The 22194-nt window shown below is 42.1% G+C and overlaps 1 protein-coding gene across 2 annotated transcripts in view; it reads left to right on the top strand.

Annotated features, from left to right (window-relative positions):
* The window catches only part of MINAR1 (membrane integral NOTCH2 associated receptor 1), a 60086-nt gene that overhangs the window by 27274 nt on the left and 10618 nt on the right, over positions 1 to 22194 (top strand). For both annotated transcript variants that reach the window (XM_055277516.2, XM_055277517.2), the window contains exon 2: positions 16649 to 18996. In XM_055277516.2, coding sequence (XP_055133491.1) covers positions 16699 to 18996 — 2298 coding nt within the window. In that variant the 5' untranslated portion in view covers positions 16649 to 16698. The remainder of the gene's footprint in view (positions 1 to 16648; positions 18997 to 22194) is intronic.

Genomic DNA, 22194 nt, shown 5'->3' with positions numbered 1-22194 from the left:
GTCTCTGGGCTGGGTGGTTGGCTGTGGGCTCTCACTGTTTGTGCCAATGCCATCGGAGCGCTGACTGCCCTGTGCTATGACAGATGGTTTACTGGTGTTCCCCTTCCTCTAGCCTGTTGCCCCTGTAGGCATGGCCAGGGTCTCATTTATAGTTTTGTCCTGGTGAGGAGCACAGTGTCTGGCTCAGGTTGCGTGTTCCCTAGAGCTAGTGGGTGAAAGACGGAAAGAACAAGGTGATTCTGAAGACGCTCAGCAGGGATGGGAGAGGCCTGACTGTAGTCAGAGCAGGAAGGAAAAAGTATGCGATTATTTAGTTTTCCATAACCTCAGCCTTGAGTCAACAGTATACTATGGCCACCAAAAAGATCCTTAGCTGAAATTATGGTGTCTGGAATGAGGAATGGGACTCCTGTTCTTTTCTGCACTTCAAGGGAAGGAGACACAATGTGAGAAGTGCATGAGCCTACTAGAAATTATTTAAAGAAACATGGATCATTAGCCCCAAGGTGTTGTCTAGTCCAGAATTTCCCAGTTAGCCGTCACTGCATCCACTACACCAGAACCTCTAGGGGACCTTATAAATGCGTATTTCCAGGCCTCATCTGCTGAGTCAGAATCTCTGGGGTGAGGCCGGAGACTTGATTTATCTCCCATATTTTATAAGGCTGTTGTGAGTTTCCTGCATAAGCAGAAGATCTGGGGTTTGACTTGAGTTTTTGAGTCAGACTGCACCTGGTAGCCTTCTCTCCATCAACCCAAAAGATGCAGGGAGCTGCAGCCAGGTCCTGAAGCAAATGGGAGAAATGGGATGTAAGACCCATCCTTAAATACTCGAAGAACTGCCCTTCGAAAGCAGATTTGGCTTTTGCATGTCCCTGGGGCAGGATGAGGACCAGTGGGTACAATTGTGGAAGAGGCTGCCTTGGGAAATTGTGAGTGTTCCCTGTCTTAGGAGCCATTATGCCCAGGCAGGCAAGAGCAAAGGCCCTGAGCTGGAAGGACTGGCATGTTTATTTGGCCATAAAAGTACTTTATAAAATCTGCTCTTGCTCTTCCTCTGCCTGGGCTTTGCCTCCCCCTTCCCCTGCTCCTCCCCATCACCCAGGCAGGCGGGTAGTTTGCTCCATTGCCTCCTTCAGGACCACATTCAAAGGTATCTTTCCCCTAGCCTCCTCTGACCATCTTGTTTACAGTTGTAATACCTCCCCTTGTTCTTTCTAACCCCCTTTTCTGCTTTTCTCCATAGCACTTTCTACCGTCTAATACACTCTAAATTTTACTTTTCTATTTTGCTTATTATCTGTCTCCCCCACTAGATTATAAGCTCATGAGGGCAGGGTTTTTGTTTTGTTCGTTGTCTGCCTTATACCCTGCTGTATTGCCACCAGCTAAGACAGTGCCTGACACATACCAGTTACAAAAGAAACATTTTTGAATGAATAATATGGATGTCTCATTTGACCTTGTTAGTAACCCCAGGAGGAGGAATTGATATCTTCCTTTTATAGATAAGAAAATCAAAGATTAGGGATGATAATTTACTTCCTCAAATTCCCCTTGCCAGGATTTGCTTGCAAATCCTTTCTTCTTTTTTATTATAAAATCACATATTTAGAACATTTAAATAAAACAGGCCTGAAATGAAAGGAAGAGAAAACCACCCAGAGACAATTATTATTAACATTTTAGTATTAATATATACAAAGGGCGAGTGTATGTATAAAATTTTATGTCATAATACAAGCAACCATTTAGTGGTATACTTTTTCACTTAAGAATACATTAAAAATTAAACATGCCGATAAATATATTTCTGCACCATGACTTATTAATGGCTACATGGTATTCTATCATACGGATGCACTGCAATTTATAGAACCCATTGTTGGCTACAAAGATGATTGCTAATTTTTTCTTATTTTAAGCAACATTAAAGAGAATATATTCATAAACTTTGTTTACAAATATCTGATTATTTTCTTTAGATAAATACTTAGAAGTGTGGATTTGCTTCATTTCAAGGGTATGCGTATTTTTCAAGTTTTATTGTTGATTACTTCCTATAAGTCACATACTTCTCCAGCAATACATGGGAGTGCCTATTTTCCCTCATTCTCCCCAACGGTGGTATAAGTATATTGATTATAGATACCATAACAAATATACTATACACTGGTTATAAATAATATCAAAAACCCTTAATAATAGTCAAAACCCTTAGTCTTTAGTACTTTTCCACTTAGAAAACATTTTTATTTTCTTTAGATTTATAAATAATTAAGTATTCAAACAAATTGCTGTTTTACTTTGCTTTATTTATTATGATGTTACACATTTTTTCTTTGGCTTCCTTTCTTTGTAAATTAACCATTTGTTTCTTTGAATTGTTCATTATTTCGTATTCATTTTTAAGAGCTTTCAATGAAATGCAAGAATTTTCTGCATTCTGTTTTTTCAAGGTTTTTTTGCTTTATTTATTTATTTTTTTAATGTTTATGTTTTTTTATGTTTACTGACATGGTAAGCAATTTTTATCTATCCAAACCTATCAGTCTTCATCTTAATTATTTCAACTTTTGGGATCTTGTGTGGAAAACCCTTTCACAACCTCAAATTATCTAAATCTTGACTCAAATTTTCTGCTTTATATTTCATCTGTAATTTACTTTTGTAAATGGCAAGAAGTGGGGCTAACTTTTTACCAGTTGATTAACCAATCATTCCAGTAGTATTTAACTAACAAAGTAACACATTTATGTTTATTGAATAAACCATTATTTTCTCATTGAGTCGAAAAGCCACCTTTAAAATATATTGACTGTTTATATTTGGGTCTGCTACTTTCTATTCTGTTCCATTGATATTTATCTGTCAAATTATAATAATAGCTTTGTAGTAAGTTTTCATATTTGGCTATCCAAATAGATGTTTATTTTGACCAGAATTCTTAGATAATTAAAGCAAATAATTACTTAGTGTTACCTTTAACATGCATGGCCTTGCCCCATAAGAATGAAAAAAGAAAAAAAAACTTCCAACAAAACATAAACAATAGCAAAAAAACTGCCTTGTGATTTTTCTTTGTGGTTACTGCCCATTTAGAGCCTTACTTATATAAATTTCCTTTTAGCTCTCTTTTTGGCAGGTCTCGGTAAAAGCAGATAAGTTGGAACTTGTTTATCTAGTGTTTTTACCTTATTTTTAAAATTAGTACTTATTTTAAAAAATTAAGAAAAGTACATAAAATAACCCAGTAGACATCCATATAGCAATGAAATTAAATGGATGTTAATGTTTTGTCATTTTTGCTTCAGTGTTTGTTTTCTGTTTGTTTTTAAAGAAAATATGATATAGTTCAAGTCCCACCTGCCACTTCTTTTGTTTTAATCACCTGCTACTCCCTGCATTGGTGAGAGAGGGTTTCCACTCTAAGGTTGCCGAGATTACTGAACACTTGACACCAACACTGAGCAGATGAGATGGACAGTCATTTATTAATTGTTTGTACTCACAGGAGGGCAGGGGGAGGACACCACAGCCACACAGGGCCACACGGGGGCTGCACTTAGAGGAAACAAACAGGGGCTGTGGGAGGCAGCCTTTGCTGTATCAAAATGGTGAGGTGACCCCTGATTCCCACAAGAGGATGTGATTGGCTTGTTTGGAAATTTCTGAGGGCTGGCAGGGAACCAGAAGCTGCCACTCAGGGTGAGTAGAATCTGTGCCTGGTCCCTTGATAAGAAGAGTGGTTTGGCTAGGGTACCTTATCTGCAGGAGTAGAGAAACTTGCAGTTTGGCCATTCGAGGTCCTCCTGGTTTCACCAGGTGTCAGGGCAGCACATCATATTGGGCCTTAAATGTAGGCCCTACACCACATCTTTCCTGCCCCTCCCAGAAACTGCTATCCCAAACCTGGTATATTTCATTTCCATATAGATTTTTGCATTCTCCTTTTTATGTATGCATCCCTAAATAATCTATTTGAGGTTTTTTTTCCAGTTACATCAATGATATGATAGATCCATTCGCAACTTTTTCCATGCATTCTTAAGTTTTTGAGGTTTATCTTCAAATTTATTGTAAGTAAGTTCATATTAGCTGTTGTATAATATAAACTATGTGGATAAACTCATTTATTCCCCCACATTATTTTACTATTCAAAAGTGTTTGATAACAGTTTTGTCTCCTTGTGAACCTATGTGCGTGCTTCTCTAGGGTACCTCAAGGTAGATCTGGGGGCAATAGGTTTTGATTATCTTGAGCTTCAACTATATTACCAAATTGCCCTCTAAAGTGATTCTCCCAATATTCATCCCCACCAGTAGCATATAAAAACTGTTTGCCTGCATATTCAGCAATCCTTGGTGTTATATTAAATAAAAATTTCAAAAAATTGTCTATTGAATTTGTGGCTCTATCCCTGTTTTCATCCCTCATTTTGTGAAGTGCTGTATAATGTGATGTGTAACGTGAGCTCTAGACTTAGAGTGTATAGTAAGGCCTGGGTTCACACATGTCTTAGGCTGTGTGGCCTTTGACAAGTTACTGACCTGCTCTGTGCTGGAGAAAATTCAGCGATAAAATTAGGATCGTATTAGTTCCTATTTTGTAAGGTGATTTTGAGGATTAAATAAGTTAATCATTATAAAGTGTTTAGAACCTTTCTGGCACATAGTAAAGTTCTCCATAAGTGTTACCTACGTTAATGTTGTTCCATTATTTATTCATGTCTCTTTTCTTTTTTTCTTTATCATGCTTGCCAGAGATTTCCAATTTTATTTGTTATTTCAAAGAAATCATTTAGGTTTTGTTGATGGTAATGTTTGTTTGTTTTCTACTTCACTAATTTTTCTCATAACCTTAGTTGCTTCTTGCATTTTCCTTTGTATTTACTATACTGATTTTTTTCCTACTTCTAGAGTGGGATGCTTAGCTCATTGATTTTAAACCTTTTATTCCACTATTTGTATTTATTACTATAAGCTTTCCTCTAATGATAGCTTTAGCTATAGTTTACAGTTTTGATATGTAGTATTTTCATTACATTTAATTACAACCATATTCTAATTTTTACTATGATTAATTTTTTGACCTATAGATTATTGAGACCTATATGTTTAAATTTCCATGTGTTTAGGTGATATCTTTGGGTATGCATTTGTTAATTTTATTACTTTATTGTAAAAAAGAAATTCACTGCAGGATATAAATTCATTTTTTTAAATTTGTATCATAATATGTGGCCAGCATTACTTGAAAAGAATGTGTATTCTTGGGTCCAGGTTCTCTGTATGTATAGATCAAGTTTGTTAATTGTGTTGTTTTAGTATTTTTATATCAAATGTATTATTTTCTTTGATCACTCAGTTTCTTGAGAAATATATGTTAAAATCTCTATGCATTATTGTGAATTTCATATGTTTCCTAGAAATTTTGTTAATTTTTGCTTCATGTATTTTTAAGGCTATATTATTGAGTGTTCATATGTTCAGGATTATTTTCCTGGTGAGTTGTTTTTATTTATCATTTTTGCAATAATTATTTGTATCCTTAATTATTTTTAACCTTAATATCTTTCTTATTTATGTTAATATAATAATGTTATAGCTCACACTTATTAGAGTGCTTATTGTATGTAAGGGACTATTACATAAAACAAATCATATAAAGTAGATACTATTATCATCCCCATTTTGCAGATAAGGAAACTAAAGCACAGAGAGACCTATAATATACCCCACGGTAATAACTAATAGTGCTCCAACTAATAACTAATAAATCACATAGCTTATAAGTAGAACAGCTTGTATTTAAATTTGGGCAATTTGGTTCCAGAGTTTAGAATCTTTAACTGTGATGCCATTTTGCCTGTAACAAACACTAACAATACTCTGATTTAGTTTTGATTGATAAACCTTATTTCATCCTTATACTTTCAATCTTTCTGTGACAGTGTTTTTTTGTTTTTTTTTTTTTTTGAGATGGAGTTTTGCTCTTGTTGCCCAGGCTGGAGTGCAGTGGCACGATCTCAGCTCACCGCAACCTCTGCCTCCCAGGTTCAAGTGGTTCTCCTGCCTCAGCCTCCCAAGTAGCTGGGATTACAGGCATGCACCACCACCCCTGGCTAATTTTGTATTTTTAGTAGAGACGGGGTTTCTCCATGTTGGTCAGGCTGGTCTTGAACTCCCAACCTCAGGTGATTCACCCGCCTTGGCCTCCCAAAGTGCTGGGATTACAGGCGTGAGCCACCGCGCCCACCCTGTGATAGTATTTTCAGGTATATCTCCTATAGTCTTTGACTGCATTTTATTTTAATTTTTAAAAATCCAGCTTGAGAGTCCTAGTCTTCACAGTCTTTTAACTGGTAAGTTTAAGCAATTTATATTTATTATAATATGATGTATTTTGAAATATTTCTGTCATTTTATTTGTGATATTAATTAGTTATACTTTGCTTCTTTATTTCTCTTATTTCCTACCTTCTCTTAATTGACTGGGTTTTATTTGTTCTCTTGTTTTTTCTACACTGGTTTAGAAGTCCTGCATTAAGTTGTACAAATTCTTCCTGCTCTTTTAATAATTACTCATAACTTTTTTATAATATGCATATTTGACTTAAAATTTAAATTTATTCAACATCTCTTTCCTCTTCCAGATAATACTTTAAAAGTTTTAATTCTGATCACTCCCTCTCCCATTATTCATTAACAGTTTTATAGAGTTGATACATGATTAGAATTAACTATATGTTTATCACCTTATTTCCTCTGGATTCACTTTCTTTGCCTCTGAAGGAGCTTCTTTATAGTTTTTACAATAAGGAATATGAGTTATAAACTCTGAAACTATATCTTTACTTCTGAATAATAGTTTACATGGTAATAAAATTATGATCTGTATATTTTTTTCAGTATTTTAATCATTTTATTTCTATTTTTTAGTCTACAATTGTATTCTTAAAAATCTGCTTTTAAGTTTATTCTATTTTAGGTAATTCAATTTTTTAGGCAAGTTTTTCTTTTCATTTCTGGTATTCTTTAGTTTCAATATGACGTGTTTAGGTATCTAAGGGTGACTTCATTATTTATATGTCTTATTTAGTATTTATATCACTCCTTGAGTTAGAAGATTCATGCTTTCAATTCTGGAACATTCTTATATATGATCACTTTTATCATCTTTCTGCCATTCTCTTTCCTCTCTCCTAGAAACTTATCCTTCTACGCTCATGTCTCTTAAGCTTGATTTAATGGTTTTTCTTGTTGTTGTCATTGTTGCTGTTTTGTTTTTTGAGACAGAGTCTCACTCTGTCACTCAGGCTAGAGTGTGGTGATGCAGTCTCAGCTCACTACAACCTTTGCTTCCTGGGTTCAAGAGCTTCTCATGCCTCAGCCTCCCAAGTAGCTGGGATTACAGGTGCATGCCACCACGCCCAGTTAACTTTTTGTATTTTTAGTAGAGACAGGGTTTCACCATGTTGGCCAGCCTGGTCTTGAACTCCTGACCTCAAATGATCCATCCACCTCAGCCTCCCAAAGCTCTGGGATTACAGGTGTGAGCCACTGCCCCCGGCCAGTTTCGTGTCTTTTATCTTTGTGCTGCATTCAGCTAAATTCCCTTAGACCTATCTTCCAGTTCATAGACTTTCTCTTTATTTAGATCTAATATGCTATTTAATGGCTATTTAATGCCACTGTGTTTTTTAATGATTCTTTTTCTAGAAGTACTACTTAGTTCTTTTCCAGATCTGTATGTACTTTTTTCATAGTGTCTTCTTTTATTTGGATTTTCTATTAATTTTATGCCTTTACTTATTTTAAGTATATTTATATCTTCTTTAAGATTGTGGATTCATTTTTTTAAGTTCTTGAAGTTCTAATCCTGCTGGTGATTTTGTGTCTGCTGATTCTTACTCATTGAGTAGTATTTTCTTTTGTGTGTTGTAATTTTTAAAAATATAATTCAACGTTAGGGTGGATTCTTTTCTCTGTGGTGCTCCTATGCACCTTTGATTGTCTTGAGTACTTTTGCTCGTTTCTGCGTGCACCCATGGACATTATCAGCATGGAACTGATTTTTTACATTAATTTCTTAGCTCAAGAGTTCTTGCACACTGTGACAACATAAATTTGGGCCCCGAAATATTTAAGACATTGGCCTTGTTTTCCATTTCTAAGGGGTAATTTTTTTACTTTATTTAACCCAGAGCCCAGGCAGAGCCTGACAAGTGTCCTTGTTTACTGTGCACCAGATTTTTTTCATCCTTTCACATAAAGCTAGAGAATAGTCCTTCAGGGGTCCCAGCTTTATGCAGACATCTGTGTTTCTACTCTCCATCTCATGGAAGGCCTATCCTACTCTACCTTAGAAGGACCATCCCCTTTACTCTTAGGGCAGCCACAGTGCCAGCTCTCCTGTCTACCTCTGTGATTTTCAATCTCTTCTCTATTTCTGGAATCTGGGCATTTAGCTTGCTCTCACAAGTTTAGTTATGCCCATTAAGAAAAAAATTTGCATTTTATCCAGCATTTTGAGGTGTTCATAATCAGAGTTTTTCACATTCTCTAAGCTTGCTTTCTTGCCAGATCTGGAAATTGCTTCATAATCACTTGACTTCTTAACCAAGGGCTTTGCACTAGGGTTGAGCTCTGCAGGCATACGTCTTGAGAAGCAGAAGTGTAACCCCTTCCCAACTCCTTGCCTCCCTCTTTAGCAAATTTTTTGTGGAAGATGGCTGTCTTTGGGAGAGAAAGTGTTTCCCCTTAAGTTTGAAATTTTATTAGAGGTGACACAAACAATGTAGAAATTCTTAATCACAAATTTTAGATTCCTAAATTGACAGCTTCCTTTTATAGTTTCACCAAATCACAGTAGCAACCACCATCCTAAAACAAAAACAAGACAAAATTCAAAACAAGCAGGCCAACACCAAGGCAGGAATTACATGAATACTGCAGATGAATTCTCTTGCAGTGTGCTTTTTTTGAGGTGAAATGAGAACATCGTGGCTGTTGTATCTCTGCACTTTATTTCAGTTTTTGAAAGATCAATATATTTTGGCGTATTGGAAAGGTTTGATAAGAATACTTTATAACTGAGTTTTGCTAATCCAGTTCAAGGTATATGTCATTCATTTTGGGGCTGTTGGTAGCAGAAGGGAAGATTAGATTTCTAAGGGAGTTGGCGGAAATGAAATTCAGAGAGCTTGTCTTTTGTCCAAAGATTCAAGCAGCAATACTACAAACTATATCCCTAAATAATCTCTCTCTTTTTGCTCTGCTTTGATTAACATTAGATGCCAAGAGTGTGAACAGTTGAATATGTGTAAGACTGTGAAAGGGTGGGTATTCATTTTAGCTCTGTAGACCGGACAGCAGCAACATTTATCATGCCCAGAATGTGGCATGAGAAATGAACAAGGTGCCACAGGGTAATGGGAAGAAAAATCAGGCATCTGGTTCTGGCCTTTCCCAAAGCTACAGACTATTACCTAGTGGAAATACCTATGGGTTAGGAATTAGAGGAGCCTGGAGTTCTTCCCTTCGCTGTGTACGGGTAGGAGGTTTTGAAAGGGGCTAAGACAATATGGATCCCCATCAATGTATCCTGTAGGTTGCAGTGCTCATCTTAACCGCAGGCTTGCTCTGCTCTGACACCCACTTTGTCAGTTCCCAGCTCTCATTTACTACAGAATTGAGTTCAGACTCCCAGCCCAGAGTTTGGTGTACCGCCCTTATCTTAGTATGTTTGTGCTGCTATCACAGAACACATGAGACTAGGTAATTTATAAGGAACAGAAATTTACTTCTCATAGTTCTGGAGGCTGGGAAGTCCAAGATCAAGATGCCAGTTTCTGATGTATCTGGTGAGGGCATTTTTGCTGCATCTTCACATAGCAAAATGGCAAAAGGGCAAGCTAGCAGAATGCTGCACAAAGCCTCATTTTATAAGGGCATGAAACCCATTCATTAGGGAGGAGCCTTTATGGCCTAATCACAATCACCTGGGATGGTTTTAAAACCTACTGAGACCTGGCCTCCCCTACCCTAGACCAGTTAAATCAGAATTCCTGGGAAGGCGTCTTAAAGGTCCCACGTCTTTAAACTATCACATTGGCAACCCCTGAATCTTGAAGGAACACAATCAAACCATAGCACTCCCTATCTAAATTGTTTGTCCAGCTCCACCTCCTTCTCTCCATCCCTACCAGACATACAGACTCTTCCCTGCTGCCCTGTACCGTCATGCCTTCTGCCCTCTGCCTAGAGTACCTACTCTGTCCCTTTCCTCCAGACCATCAAACACTCTCCCCCTCTTTAGTCTTTGCGGCCATTGCAGATGGCGCCTTCCCTGTGAAGCCAGCTTTACCTTTTCCCCGTGGCTGGAACCCATCTCCCCCTTAATCGGGTTCCCAGCTCCATGTTTATGCTCCTCTGGCACTTGACAGTCAGAACTGGCATTCTTGCAGACATTTACGAAAACAGCCTAGGTGTCAGGAACCCTGGGTCCTGGGGATAGTTCTATCACTAGCTCTACATGTGCCTTTGAAAAGTCATGTTACTCTCTGGACCCCCGTTTTCTTGACCATCAAATGAAGGGTTAGGCTGGAGTTCACTGTGGTCCCATCCAGCCCTCTCTAAAGAGTATTTTCTTGCCTTTACCTTTCTCGGCTTTGCCTAGCCCAGTCTCACGCACATTCTGGGTGCTCCGAAACAAGTTTTAGCGGGGTCTGGACATGTGCAGAATCTTCAAGGACACATGAGGCAGATGCACAAAGTAAGAGCCACATAGTGATGAGGGTGTGCCATAGTTTGGATTGGCGGGTGATGAGAGCACCCCCATTTATTCTGAGTGAGCAATTTCAACCTCTGGCTTTCAGAACTTTCCATGGAATCAGTTTTATGAACGGTCTTCCTATTTTAAAAAAAAAAAAAAAAACGCTGAATAATGAACCCCACAGCCAATTTGTTATTCCCCTGTGAGGTCGTGTGCAGCCTAGACAGAGGCAGTAAATCGTCGGTCTACTGAAGGTCCATGGGAGCATGTGGTTGAGGATGAAGCTTTTTATAATGAGAAACTAAAAGTCTTTAAGTAAGTTGAAAATGTAAAACTTGAGAGGCCAGAATCCCGCTTTAGGCAGGCATCTCTTGCTCTTTGTACAGAATGGAGGCATTTTTCAAAAATACTCCTTTTTTATAACCTGCAGAGGGTGCTGTGAGGCATAAAGCCACTGAGACTGCTAGTATTCCCATTGCTACAGCTGTTCCATGAGTGACAGCTGTTATTTGTTGAATGGCTGTCACATGGGAGGCTCTTTATTATTAAGTGCTTTACATATGCTTGTTAATTAAACCCATTGTTACAGATGAAAAAACTGAGGCAGGGTGTGGGAGCTGTAAGTAACCGATCCAGTGTCACATAGTGGGCAGGACTGGAGTCTGAGCCCAGGTCTGTGGGCCCCTGTCACTCCTCTCTACAATTAGGCTTCAATGCCTTTCACAAACCTCATCCCTCCAACTTACTAAATGGGGCTTCTCAGTCCTAAAATGTGGAGGCCCATGGTTCAGAAATTTGGGGTGGCTTTTAAAATTCCTAAAGACCTGGACCCTCCCAGGAATTCTGATTTAATTGGTCTAGGGTAGGGGAGGCCAGGTCTCAAAATGTTTTAAAACCATCCCAGGTGACTCTTACCTGGTTGAAAACTCCTGCGTGATAAGCGCTTTAGCCAAGGCACAGGCAGAGGGCTGCCGAGCACCACGGAGGGAACAGTTAGAGGAGACTCTGGGACCTGGCGAGGGACTGGGGCAGAAGGGCTGTTCCAGGAGCCGGCGTGGGTGAGCAGGACTGCGGGAGGATGTGGGCAGCCGAGGCAGCAGGCCTCCAAGCAGACGGGTCTGCGGGAGACACAGGGGAGGGGAGGCCTGGGCTGCGGTGTTGGCTTGGGCAGTCAGTTGGGCCTGATGGGGGCCTGATGTGCTGTATGCAATCCCCAGTCTGGCCTCATGATTTTCGGATCTCTGCTGCTCACCGGCTCCTCCTGCCAGCTGCCCTGCCGCGCTGGGCATGGCTGTTCCTCAGCAAGGAGCTCTGAAGCCGGGTGGGATGGAAGTCCTGTGATTGGCCTCCCAGAGTCTTCGCGGAGCTTTTCCACATGGGGATGGGGGTGACAGGGTGCTGCAGTGGCTGTTTGCAGGTCTTGTTGGCAGGCAATGTGTGGCATCATGGGGTCAGCTTCCCAAACTCCAGAGAGGGTGGATTTGTTGGCTGCTTAGCCCCCAAAATATGCATGGAGATGTACTGGGATTTTAAAGTTTAAACTCTGAGGACAGAGCTAAGAGACACCTAGGAGGCCGGGCGCGGTGGCTCAAGCCTGTAATCCCAGCACTTTGGGAGGCCGAGGCGGGCGGATCACGAGGTCAGGAGATCGAGACCATCCTGGCTAACACGGTGAAACCCCGTCTCTACTAAAAATACAAAAAATTAGCCGGGCGTGTTGGCGGGCGCCTGTAGTCCCAGCTACTCGGGAGGCTGAGGCAGGAGAATGGCGTGAACCCGGGAGGCGGAGCTTGCAGTGAGCCGAGATTGCGCCACTGCACTCCAGCCTGGGGGACAGAGAAAGACTCCGTCTCAAAAAAAAAAAAAAAAAAAAAAGACACCTAGGAGAGAACAGAGCTAAGAGACACCTAGGAGAGAAAGAGTGTGGAGATTGTGAGCCTGTGTATGTGGTGTATACGTGTTTGTGAATGTGTGTGCAGAGGTGTGAATGTGTTTGTGGATGTGTGGGAGCTTGAGCACTTGTGTGAGTTATGTGTACATATGGGTGTGTGGAAGTGCAACAGAGTGTGTGTGGGTGTGTATGTGTAGATCTGTGTGTGTGTGTAGGTGAATGTGTGTGTCTGTGTGTGCTTGAGTGTATGAATGTGTGGTTGTGTGTATGTGTATGAGCGTGAGTTTGTGTGTGTGTAGGTCTGTGTGAGTGGGAAGCTGTGTGAGTGGGAAGCTGTGCAAGTGTCTGGATGTGTGTGTCTGGATGAGTGTATGACCGAAGCTGTGTGAGTGTGTCTGGGTATGTGTATGTCTCTGAGTCTGCGTGACTGAAGCTATGCAAGTGTGAAGCTGTGTGAGTGTGTGGGTAAGTCTGTGTGTTAAGTCGTGTGTGGGTGAGTGTGGGTGTGAGTCTGTGGGTGTGAGGCTATGTGTGGGTGTGAGTCTGAGTATGAAGCTATGTGAGTGGGTATGTGGGTGTGAGTGTGTCTGGGTGTGTGTGTGGGTGTGTGTCTCGGTGAGTCTGTATGTGGGTGTGAGTCTGGGTGAGTTTGTGTGTGTGTGTGTGTCTGGGTAAGTCTGTGAGTGTGTGTGGGTGTGAGTCTGGGTGAGTGTGTGGGTGAGTCTGTGAGTGTGAGTGGGTCTGTGTGAAGCTGTGTGTGTGTGTCTAGGTGAGTGTGAAGCTCTGCGAAGCTGTGAATGTGTCTGCATGTGTGTATGGGTGAGTCTGTGTGAGTGTGAAGCTGTGTGTGTGGGGGGGTGCATGCACATATGTCCCAGGTCAGTTTGCTCAGCCCCCAGAGATTCCAGGCGGCTATTTCTGCCTTGCTCTTGGACCAGCTCCGGCTTCAGACTGTGATGCATCATGCTCTCAGTGGAGTTTCTCTAGCCTCCTTTTCCTCATTTCTCTTGAATAACTGGGGAATGTCCGTGCCCCACTCTCTGAGCTGTTGCTTAAAATCATGTAAGGCCTCAGCACATAGTAGGTGGTCAGTCCACGGTGGCTCCTCCACCCCTCGTTCACTTCTGTCAGTAGGCGGTGGATGCTTGTCCTCCTGGCATGCGATTGAGCCTAGTGCCCCTTCAACAGCGTTAGAAGACCTGGGTTGGAGTCCACTTGGGCCCCTAACCCCATACTGGACCCCCAGCAACTAATGTCACCTCTCTGGATTATATAGTTACTTCCTCTCTGTGTTCCTCAGTTTCCTTATCTGTAACATGGGGGTGCTTTTCCTGCCCTACACAGTTGTTTGTGTGGTCAAATAAGGTAGACTGCTGAGGGCTTCATGCTGGAGGCTGGATCCCGTTCCACTGCTACAGAGCCTGGAAACCGATTTTTCAATCAATCTCTGCTCTTGCTCTTCTTCCTCTCTGGTTCTCGTTGGTGCATTGTAGGAAATCTGGGTGCAGTTTCTCTGTGATAACTGATCGTCACATGCACCTGTGCTGCACGTGTGTCCATGCACCTGTTTCCATCCACAGACCTCCTAATTTCAGTTTTGATAAAATATAACTCAGGCTTACCATATTTGCTTGTACTTCTTTTATTCACTTCAGGAGACACTGGGTCTTGGTTTTCCAAATAGGGTTTTTGACCTGGGATTAAGACTGCCTTTGCCATGCAAAGTAGGATAGAAAGTTGAGAAATCTTCCCAGAGAAGCAAAGTGTTGGGTTTTCCTGGGAGGTGCATGGTAGGACACACATGGGATTAGCTTGGAAATCCTGAAAGGGCTTCGTGTCACCCAAATGATAAAATATATGCATGAGTTGTAGTTGCTATCCCCAGAATTACATTCACTGGTCCTGTGCTCTGATATCTACACCCATTCATTTACTTGAGATCCCATGTGACAGGTTGTCCCCACCTTTAACAAGCCAGAACATTTGGACACAGAATGCTTCCATCAGATGGATTGGAAGGCTGGGGCGGGGTGGGAAGAAATGGGTTTCCCGGTGACTTGTTCTGGGCGGGAACAGAACCTGTCAAGGGTTTGTTTCCTTTTCCTTGCAAGAAAATGCAAACCACTGGTCTCTGCATATCCCTCCAGACATTCATGGGAGAAGCCAGGCTAATGTTTATAGAAGCCTACTGGGAGTGGCTGCCTTCAGGATGGAGAGAAAGCTCATTACCTCGAGCTGCCAAAATTTAATCCAAAGAAAATATACTATTCCCCTAGAAAATGGGTTGGACACATGTGGACTGTGTTAACTGATTTGTTGATTTTAAAGTTATCAAAATACTAATTTTCTAAGCAGTATGTGACCAGGGAAATGAACACATTGTGTAATTTGATGTGTCTCTGTGTGTCTTAGAACCTGCATCTATGTTTGTCAACCAAGGGCTTCATCTTCTCTAATGAAATTTTGTTAAATCTTTGGTTTGGTATTTTTAATTTTACCATCCAAGATCTGTTAATGTAGTGTTTTCATTCAATTTCAAAGTAAAGTTTACTATTGTTTGGTGCTTACAAAATAACAAATGCTCATTGTAAGAATTTTAGAAAAGATGGGAAATGATTAAAAAAAAACCTATAAAAATCACAGTGGTTGAACAGAAAAGGGCATGAGGAAACTTTCTGGGGCAATGGGAACATTCTAGTTATTTACAGGGGCTTTGGTTTCTACACAGGCATACATAATTGTTGAAACTTCAGCCAATGCACCCTTAAGATTTGTGAACTTCATTGTATGTACATTTTATATTAAAAGAAAATCTGTGAACAATTATTGAATTGGGTCAATGACATGTATGATTAAGTATTTGGAAGAAGTGTACAGATGTCTGCAATTTACTCTGAAGTGAATCAAAAAAATAAGAAAGCTTGATGATGAATATATGGATAGATATGTAATAAAGCAAATAAAATATTAATGGAGAATCCAGATCTTGGGTATATTAGTGTTCACTATAAAATTCTTCCAACTTTGCTGTATATTTGAAAACTTACATAATAAAGTATTAGGGAAGAGAGATTACTAATTAAGAAAAAAATCCATATTTACAATCCAAACTTAACCCACTATTAGCATCTTAGTACACATTATTTTCTTTCATTTTTGTTTTCAAGAATGCATAATTTTGTACCATTATGACTTTATACAGATTTATTTTCATATTTTTTCACTCAATATTATATCAGTTTTGTTATGAAAAGTCTTCGTTATGTAATTTCTACATTGAGGTATTATTTATGTACATTAAAACTTACACTTTCTAGTTTAGAGTCCTGTGAGTTTTGACAAATGCCTACAGTCATGTAACCACCACCACAACCAGGATGTAGAACAATTATATCATTTAGGAAAACTTCTCTGTGCCCCTTTGAGGTCAGCCCACCTCCTCACATCCAGCTCTTGGCAACCACTGATCTGTCCTCCAGAATGTCATTAAGATGGAATTGTGCAGTGGAGGATGTACCTTCTGACTCTGGCTTCTTCCACCCACGCACAATACATTCGAGATTCATCCATGTCCTTGCATGTACTAGTGGTTTGTTCTTTTTTGCTGATGAGTAGTATTCCATTGTAAGTATGTACATTAATGTAGTTTTAATGTTTGTAAAAATTCATGGTATATCATAACATGTTTATGTATTCTCCTGTTTGGATATTTAAGATGTTTTGCTTTTTCATTATTATAAGTGCCATCATAGTGAACACCTTTAAGCATAATTGTTATCATTGATCATTAAAGTCGATTCCCAGGAAGGGAATTACTAAATCGAATGTTATGAATATTTTTACTGTCCTTACTACATTTTTAATCATTAAAATGTTTCTCTTTGTATTTCTTTATATGGTTTATAAGAAGCTTGACTTCAAACTCCACTGGTGTTTATAATCCTCTTTTCCTCCTCTCTTTCTCAATATTGCCACCACAGAACTGACCTGAAGTTTCAGTGTAGTCAGAGAGCTCTTCAAGTAATAAATCATGGAGACCAATCAGGAAACTTCCCTCTTCTTGGTGAAAATCTTGGAGGAACTGGACAGCAAGCAAAATACCGTTTCTTATCAGGACCTGTGCAAATCTCTGTGTGCCCGGTTCGATCTGTCGCAGCTTGCCAAACTGAGAAGTGTGCTCTTCTACACAGCTTGTCTCGATCCCAATTTTCCAGCCACGCTATTCAAAGACAAGATGAAATGCACTGTGAATAACCAGCAATCAAAGAAAATCATGGTGGCAGCAGATATTGTGACGATATTCAACCTGATCCAAATGAATGGCGGGGCTGCCAAGGAGAAGCTGCCTACGGGCCGCCAGAAGGTGCGCAAGAAGGAGGCATCCTTTGAATCATGCAGGTCGGACACAGAGATCTGCAATGCAGCTGAGTGTGAGCCGCTGAACTGTGAGCTGAGTGAGAGGTCTTTCAGCCGGGGCTACCCCACCAGGCAGTCGTCCAAGTGCCGGAAGATGGACTGCAAGGACTGCCCGCAGTTTGTCCCTGCCTCTGAGCCTAACTTCCTGTTGGGAGTTAGCAAAGAGGTGAAAAACCGCGCTGCTTCCCTGGACAGGCTGCAGGCTCTGGCCCCGTACTCCGTGACCAGCCCTCAGCCCTGTGAGATGCAGAGGACCTACTTCCCCATGAACATTGAAAACGAGTCCATTTCAGACCAGGACTCCCTGCCCATCAACCAGAGCATCAAGGAGACCTTCATTTCCAATGAGGAGCCATTTGTGGTCCAGTCCTGTGTCCAGAAAAGGAATATCTTCAAAGAGGATTTTCACAATTTGATGGCAGTGTCCCCCGGTTTGGTTGGCCCCATCAGCAAAGCAGAGAATGAGCACAGGGAACCCCAGAGTCGAAAGGAAACCCACAAGCCACCCTTCTTCAACCACAGCTTTGAAATGCCCTATAACAGCCAGTACCTGAATCCGGTATATTCCCCGGTTCCTGACAAAAGGCGAGCAAAGCACGAAAGCTTAGACGACCTTCAAGCCTCTACATATTTTGGGCCCACTCCCGTGATGGGAACCCAAGAAGCCAGGCGCTGTCCAGGGAGGCCCAACAAGCAGACTCCCTGGCCAGCCAAAAGCTGGAGCCTAAACACGGAGGAAGTTCCTGACTTTGAACGGTCCTTTTTCAATAGAAATCCCTCCGAGGAGAAGCTACGTTATCCAAATGCCAGTAGCCAGACTCCCAATTTCCCAGCCCCAGACAGGCACCCGACTTACCTCGTGCCAAAGGATCAACAGCCAATTCTCCCCATTGCTTATGCAGCAAAACCAAGTGGGCTCAAATCTAAAGAGATCTCATCCCCTGTTGATCTGGAGAAGCACGAACCAGTCAAAAAGTTTAAAGACAAGAGCATTAACTGCACCAGTGGGCAGCTCAGCTCAGACACCAGTAGCGTGGGCACCCAGACTGAGCACATGCTGGAGCCCAAGAAATGCAGAGACCTGTGCACCTCCGGTCAGGGCAAGTACAGTGACAGGCACACCATGAAGCACTCAGACGATGACTCAGAAATTGTCAGCGATGACATCAGTGACATTTTCCGATTTCTTGATGACATGAGCATCAGTGGCTCCACAGGAGTGATACAGTCGTCCTGCTACAACAGCACAGGGTCCTTGTCTCAGCTCCATAAGTCAGACTGCGACAGTTCCCCTGAACACAACTTAACCAAAATTGCCAATGGGGTCCCCAACAGCAAGGGAGACAAGGGCAACCGGCCTGAAAACACCCACCACTCGGAAGAAGAGCTGAAGACCAGTGTGTGCAAACTGGTGCTCAGGATCGGCGAAATCGAACGGAAGCTGGAATCCCTGTCGGGTGTCCGTGAGGAAATCTCCCAGGTCTTGGGCAAACTAAATAAGTTGGACCAGAAAATGCAACAGCCTGAGAAGGTGAGTGTGCAGATAGATCTGAACTCCTTGACGAGTGAGGCTCCGTCTGATGACAGTGCCTCTCCCCGGATGTTCTGTGCACACAGCGGCTCCCACGGACCCAAGCTAGAGAACAACCCTGACTGGTGCTGCTCCGATGCTAGCGGGAGCAATAGCGAAAGCCTGCGGGTCAAGGCCTTAAAAAAAAGCCTCTTCACCAGGCCATCCTCTCGGTCCCTAACAGAGGAGAACAGTGCCACGGAGTCCAAAATTGCCAGCATCTCCAACTCGCCCAGAGACTGGCGCACCATCACTTACACCAACCGTGTGGGCCTCAGTGAGGAGGAGATAAAAGACACAGGCCCAGGAGATAATAAAGACTGGCATCGGAAATCTAAAGAGGTAATTTAAACTTAAGTTCACATAATCGGGCACCAGCTTCATCATAGCCCTGGTGTATTTCAAAGCCTTGAACATGGCATTAAACAGGCAAGAGGCCTGGCCTCTGTGTGCCAGTCATCCTTCCAGGTTTGGCAGGGTTTTCACATTGGAATAGAGAGGACAACATAGGCAGGTCGTGTGTTCCGCCAGGTTGTCCGTCAGCTAGGAGGAGCACATGCTGTGATGTTGCCGACAGCAGAACGTAGGGTTGGGATTCATTGGACAGGTGGTGTGAGAACAGATTTTCATAGAATGGGGAACGTGTCAGAGCAGGCAAGCATCACCAAGGATATCTTCCTGCCCTTTCTGAAATAGCAGGATGCAGGCCAGGTACATGAGGGAAAATACTGAAAAGGGTGCTAGCTGATACATCCCTTTCATGGACTTCATTGTATGTGTGATGTTCCTTTTTAAGTATGAGGTTTTTTTTTCATTATAAAATAAATCAGTGATTAGGAAGTAAAGAAGATAAATAGGATCACGAGGTCAGGAGTTCAAGACCAGCCTGGCCAATATGCTGAAACCCCATCTCTACTAAAAATGTAAAACATTAGCTGGGTGTGGTGACACAAGCCTGTAGTCCCAGCTACTTGGGAGGCTGAGGCAGGAGAATTGCTTGAACCCAGGAAGCGGAAGTTGCAGTGAGCCGAGATCACACACTGCACTCCAGCCTGGGTAACAGAGTGAGACTCTGTCTCAAAAAAAAGAAGATAAAAAAGAAAGTCATTCATAGTTCCAGCACGCAAAGACAGCAACTCTTAATCTGGTGTCTTTCCTTTCCTTTTTAGTTTTTTTCTCTACACTGTTGTTTGTTGGAGGCTCTTTCACATAAGCTCAGTGCTTTTGCATGTTTATAGCAGACTTCACTTCCTCAGTCCTAGAATCATTGTGCACACATACACTCGAATCCTTTCTTTCTCTCACCCCCTGCAGTAAGGATGATTTGTTTCTATGGGACCTGTGGCCAATCCTGTTCATTCTAACTGGGTTACAGTGACCCCTTTCTGGCCAAGGTGATGCAACTTCAGTTTGTTGCTTGTCTCCATTCCATGTCCTGCTTCTAAAAGGTCAGTGGACAGACAAGGCCCTGCTCCTGAGGTCTCCAAGTTCTGTGTTGTCAGAGAGTGACAGTGGTGTGAGCTACAGATATTCAAAGCCAGGGAGGAGGCCAAGCTCCTCAAATGGTGCTGAGAAGGAAAAGCTTGTAAAACTGGGTTTTAAGGAAATTTTCAGGGTCCAAAGAGGGGAGGGAGTAGAGGCCGCCTTTTTTTTTTTTTTCTGATTTTAAATAAACCTCTGGTGTCTGCTGGTTACTGCTCTGCGCTTCTGGAGCAGCTTACCGCATGTGGTGTTGGAGAGGATCCAGAGTTTGATATGTGCTGCCACGCTGGGCACAAGACGCCCAGACCCAGTCCTCCCCTCGGGTCCTATTGTCACTGTCTCTTAGCTGCCAGGGTCTGGCCAGATTTCTGGTGCTTTGGGTTTCGGATATCATTGAACAGTGGCCATTTAGAGAACTCAAATGGTTAAGTGCTTCTGTAGAAATATCAGGTTAAACTGAACCAGCCATGCCTCCCACCTATCAAATGTCAAAGCTTCACAAAGCCAGCAGGAATGAGCAGACACAAGCTTGAGTCAGATCCGCTCGATAGGCCTAACACGAAGTTGCTAACACTGGGGATGCATTCTCTTTATTTTGTCCCCTTCTGCAACCTCATTTCTCCTTCCTGGCTTGTGGCTCTCACCACCTTGGGGATGGTGATTCCCATGGTAGTGACCAGACCTGGCCCGCTTTTGGAGCTTTAGTTGCATATGTCAAACTGCTGAAGGCCAGTTTCCCCTAAATGTCTTGCCTACACGTCAAAATCTACAGTTCCCAAAGCAGTCTTTTCTGTTCCTTTAAAACCAGCGTTCCCTCTCACTGTTTCCATTCTGGGAGGGGTGAGGATGGGGTCAGCATTCTAGCAATCCTCCAAACTGAAGAAGCCCCTCTGGTCCCTCTTCTTGGGCTTTGTCCAGTGTAGCTACCAGACCCTATGGATTTGCCTTCTGTCGTGTCTTTTGCAACTCTGCCTTTTCCATTTACACCTCTACCTTGAGTCAAGGCTCTTTCCCTACCAGGGATGCTTGGGCACATTCTCCACCTTCCATCTCATCTCATGGACCACTCCTGCATTCGCTTTCCTAAAATGCCACTGTCTGTGGTTGCACAGGGCCCCCTATTCCCCACTCTTCTCTGACTCTCTTTGCCTCTGCAAAGAGTTGCAAACTTCTTAGCCAGGCCTTCACAACCCTGTGAATTTCATGTACCTTTCCTCAACTAGAAGGCTCTGTTATGCCTTGACTGGACCCTGCTCTACCTTGATGAGTCTTCCTGTTTTTCCTCAAAATAGCCATGCTCATTCATTTGGTCACCCATTCAGTAAACACTAATTGAGCACCTATGACGGCCAGGCCCTATTTCACTGTCAAACTTTTCTTTATGTGAATCCTCCACCAAGACTCTCTGGTCCACCTCCCCTGTACTGATCTAAGTCCTATGTTCCCCTCAAGGCCCCTTACTTCATAAGTCTCTGTAAGCTTTCCTAGGGCTTATTGCTGGTCTCCAGCCCTTAATCCTGTTTGTTCAGACATAGTGGATGCAAACTTTTATTGAAAATACGTATTATGTATATATATTGACTGCCCAGTGAGAACACAAACTCAGTGATATGAACAGGCATGGGCAGCAATGAAACTTTCCATCTTACAAGTGAAAACAGTTTCAAATCCTGGCTCTGCCACTTACCAGCTGTCTGACATTGGGTCAGTCTCTTAACCTCTCTGAGTTTCCATATCCATACTAGGGATAATAATAGTTACAACCTCAGAATTTTAATGAGAAGATGAAATGAAGTCAATGCATGTTTAGCACTGAGCAGAGTGGTGGACACATAGCCCTTGGTTAATTGCAATTATGCCTGCAGTGGCTACCATCGTAGTTATTATTATCACCATCTCCCCTTCCTCCCAGGCTGGTGCAGACTCTGCATGCAATAGGAGCTCTCTGAGTGTTGGGTGGTGGTGATGAGCAAAAACTGGTGAAGTCTCTTAGAAGATACTTGGCTTCGATGAGTTAGAAAATAAGAGGGAACCTCATTTTCTTGTGTGGGTTTATCC

The sequence above is a fragment of the Symphalangus syndactylus genome, chromosome 5, assembly GCF_028878055.3.
Source record: "Symphalangus syndactylus isolate Jambi chromosome 5, NHGRI_mSymSyn1-v2.1_pri, whole genome shotgun sequence".
In the NCBI taxonomy this organism is placed as follows: domain Eukaryota; kingdom Metazoa; phylum Chordata; class Mammalia; order Primates; family Hylobatidae; genus Symphalangus; species Symphalangus syndactylus.
This window is presented reverse-complemented; position numbering and strand designations above follow the sequence as displayed.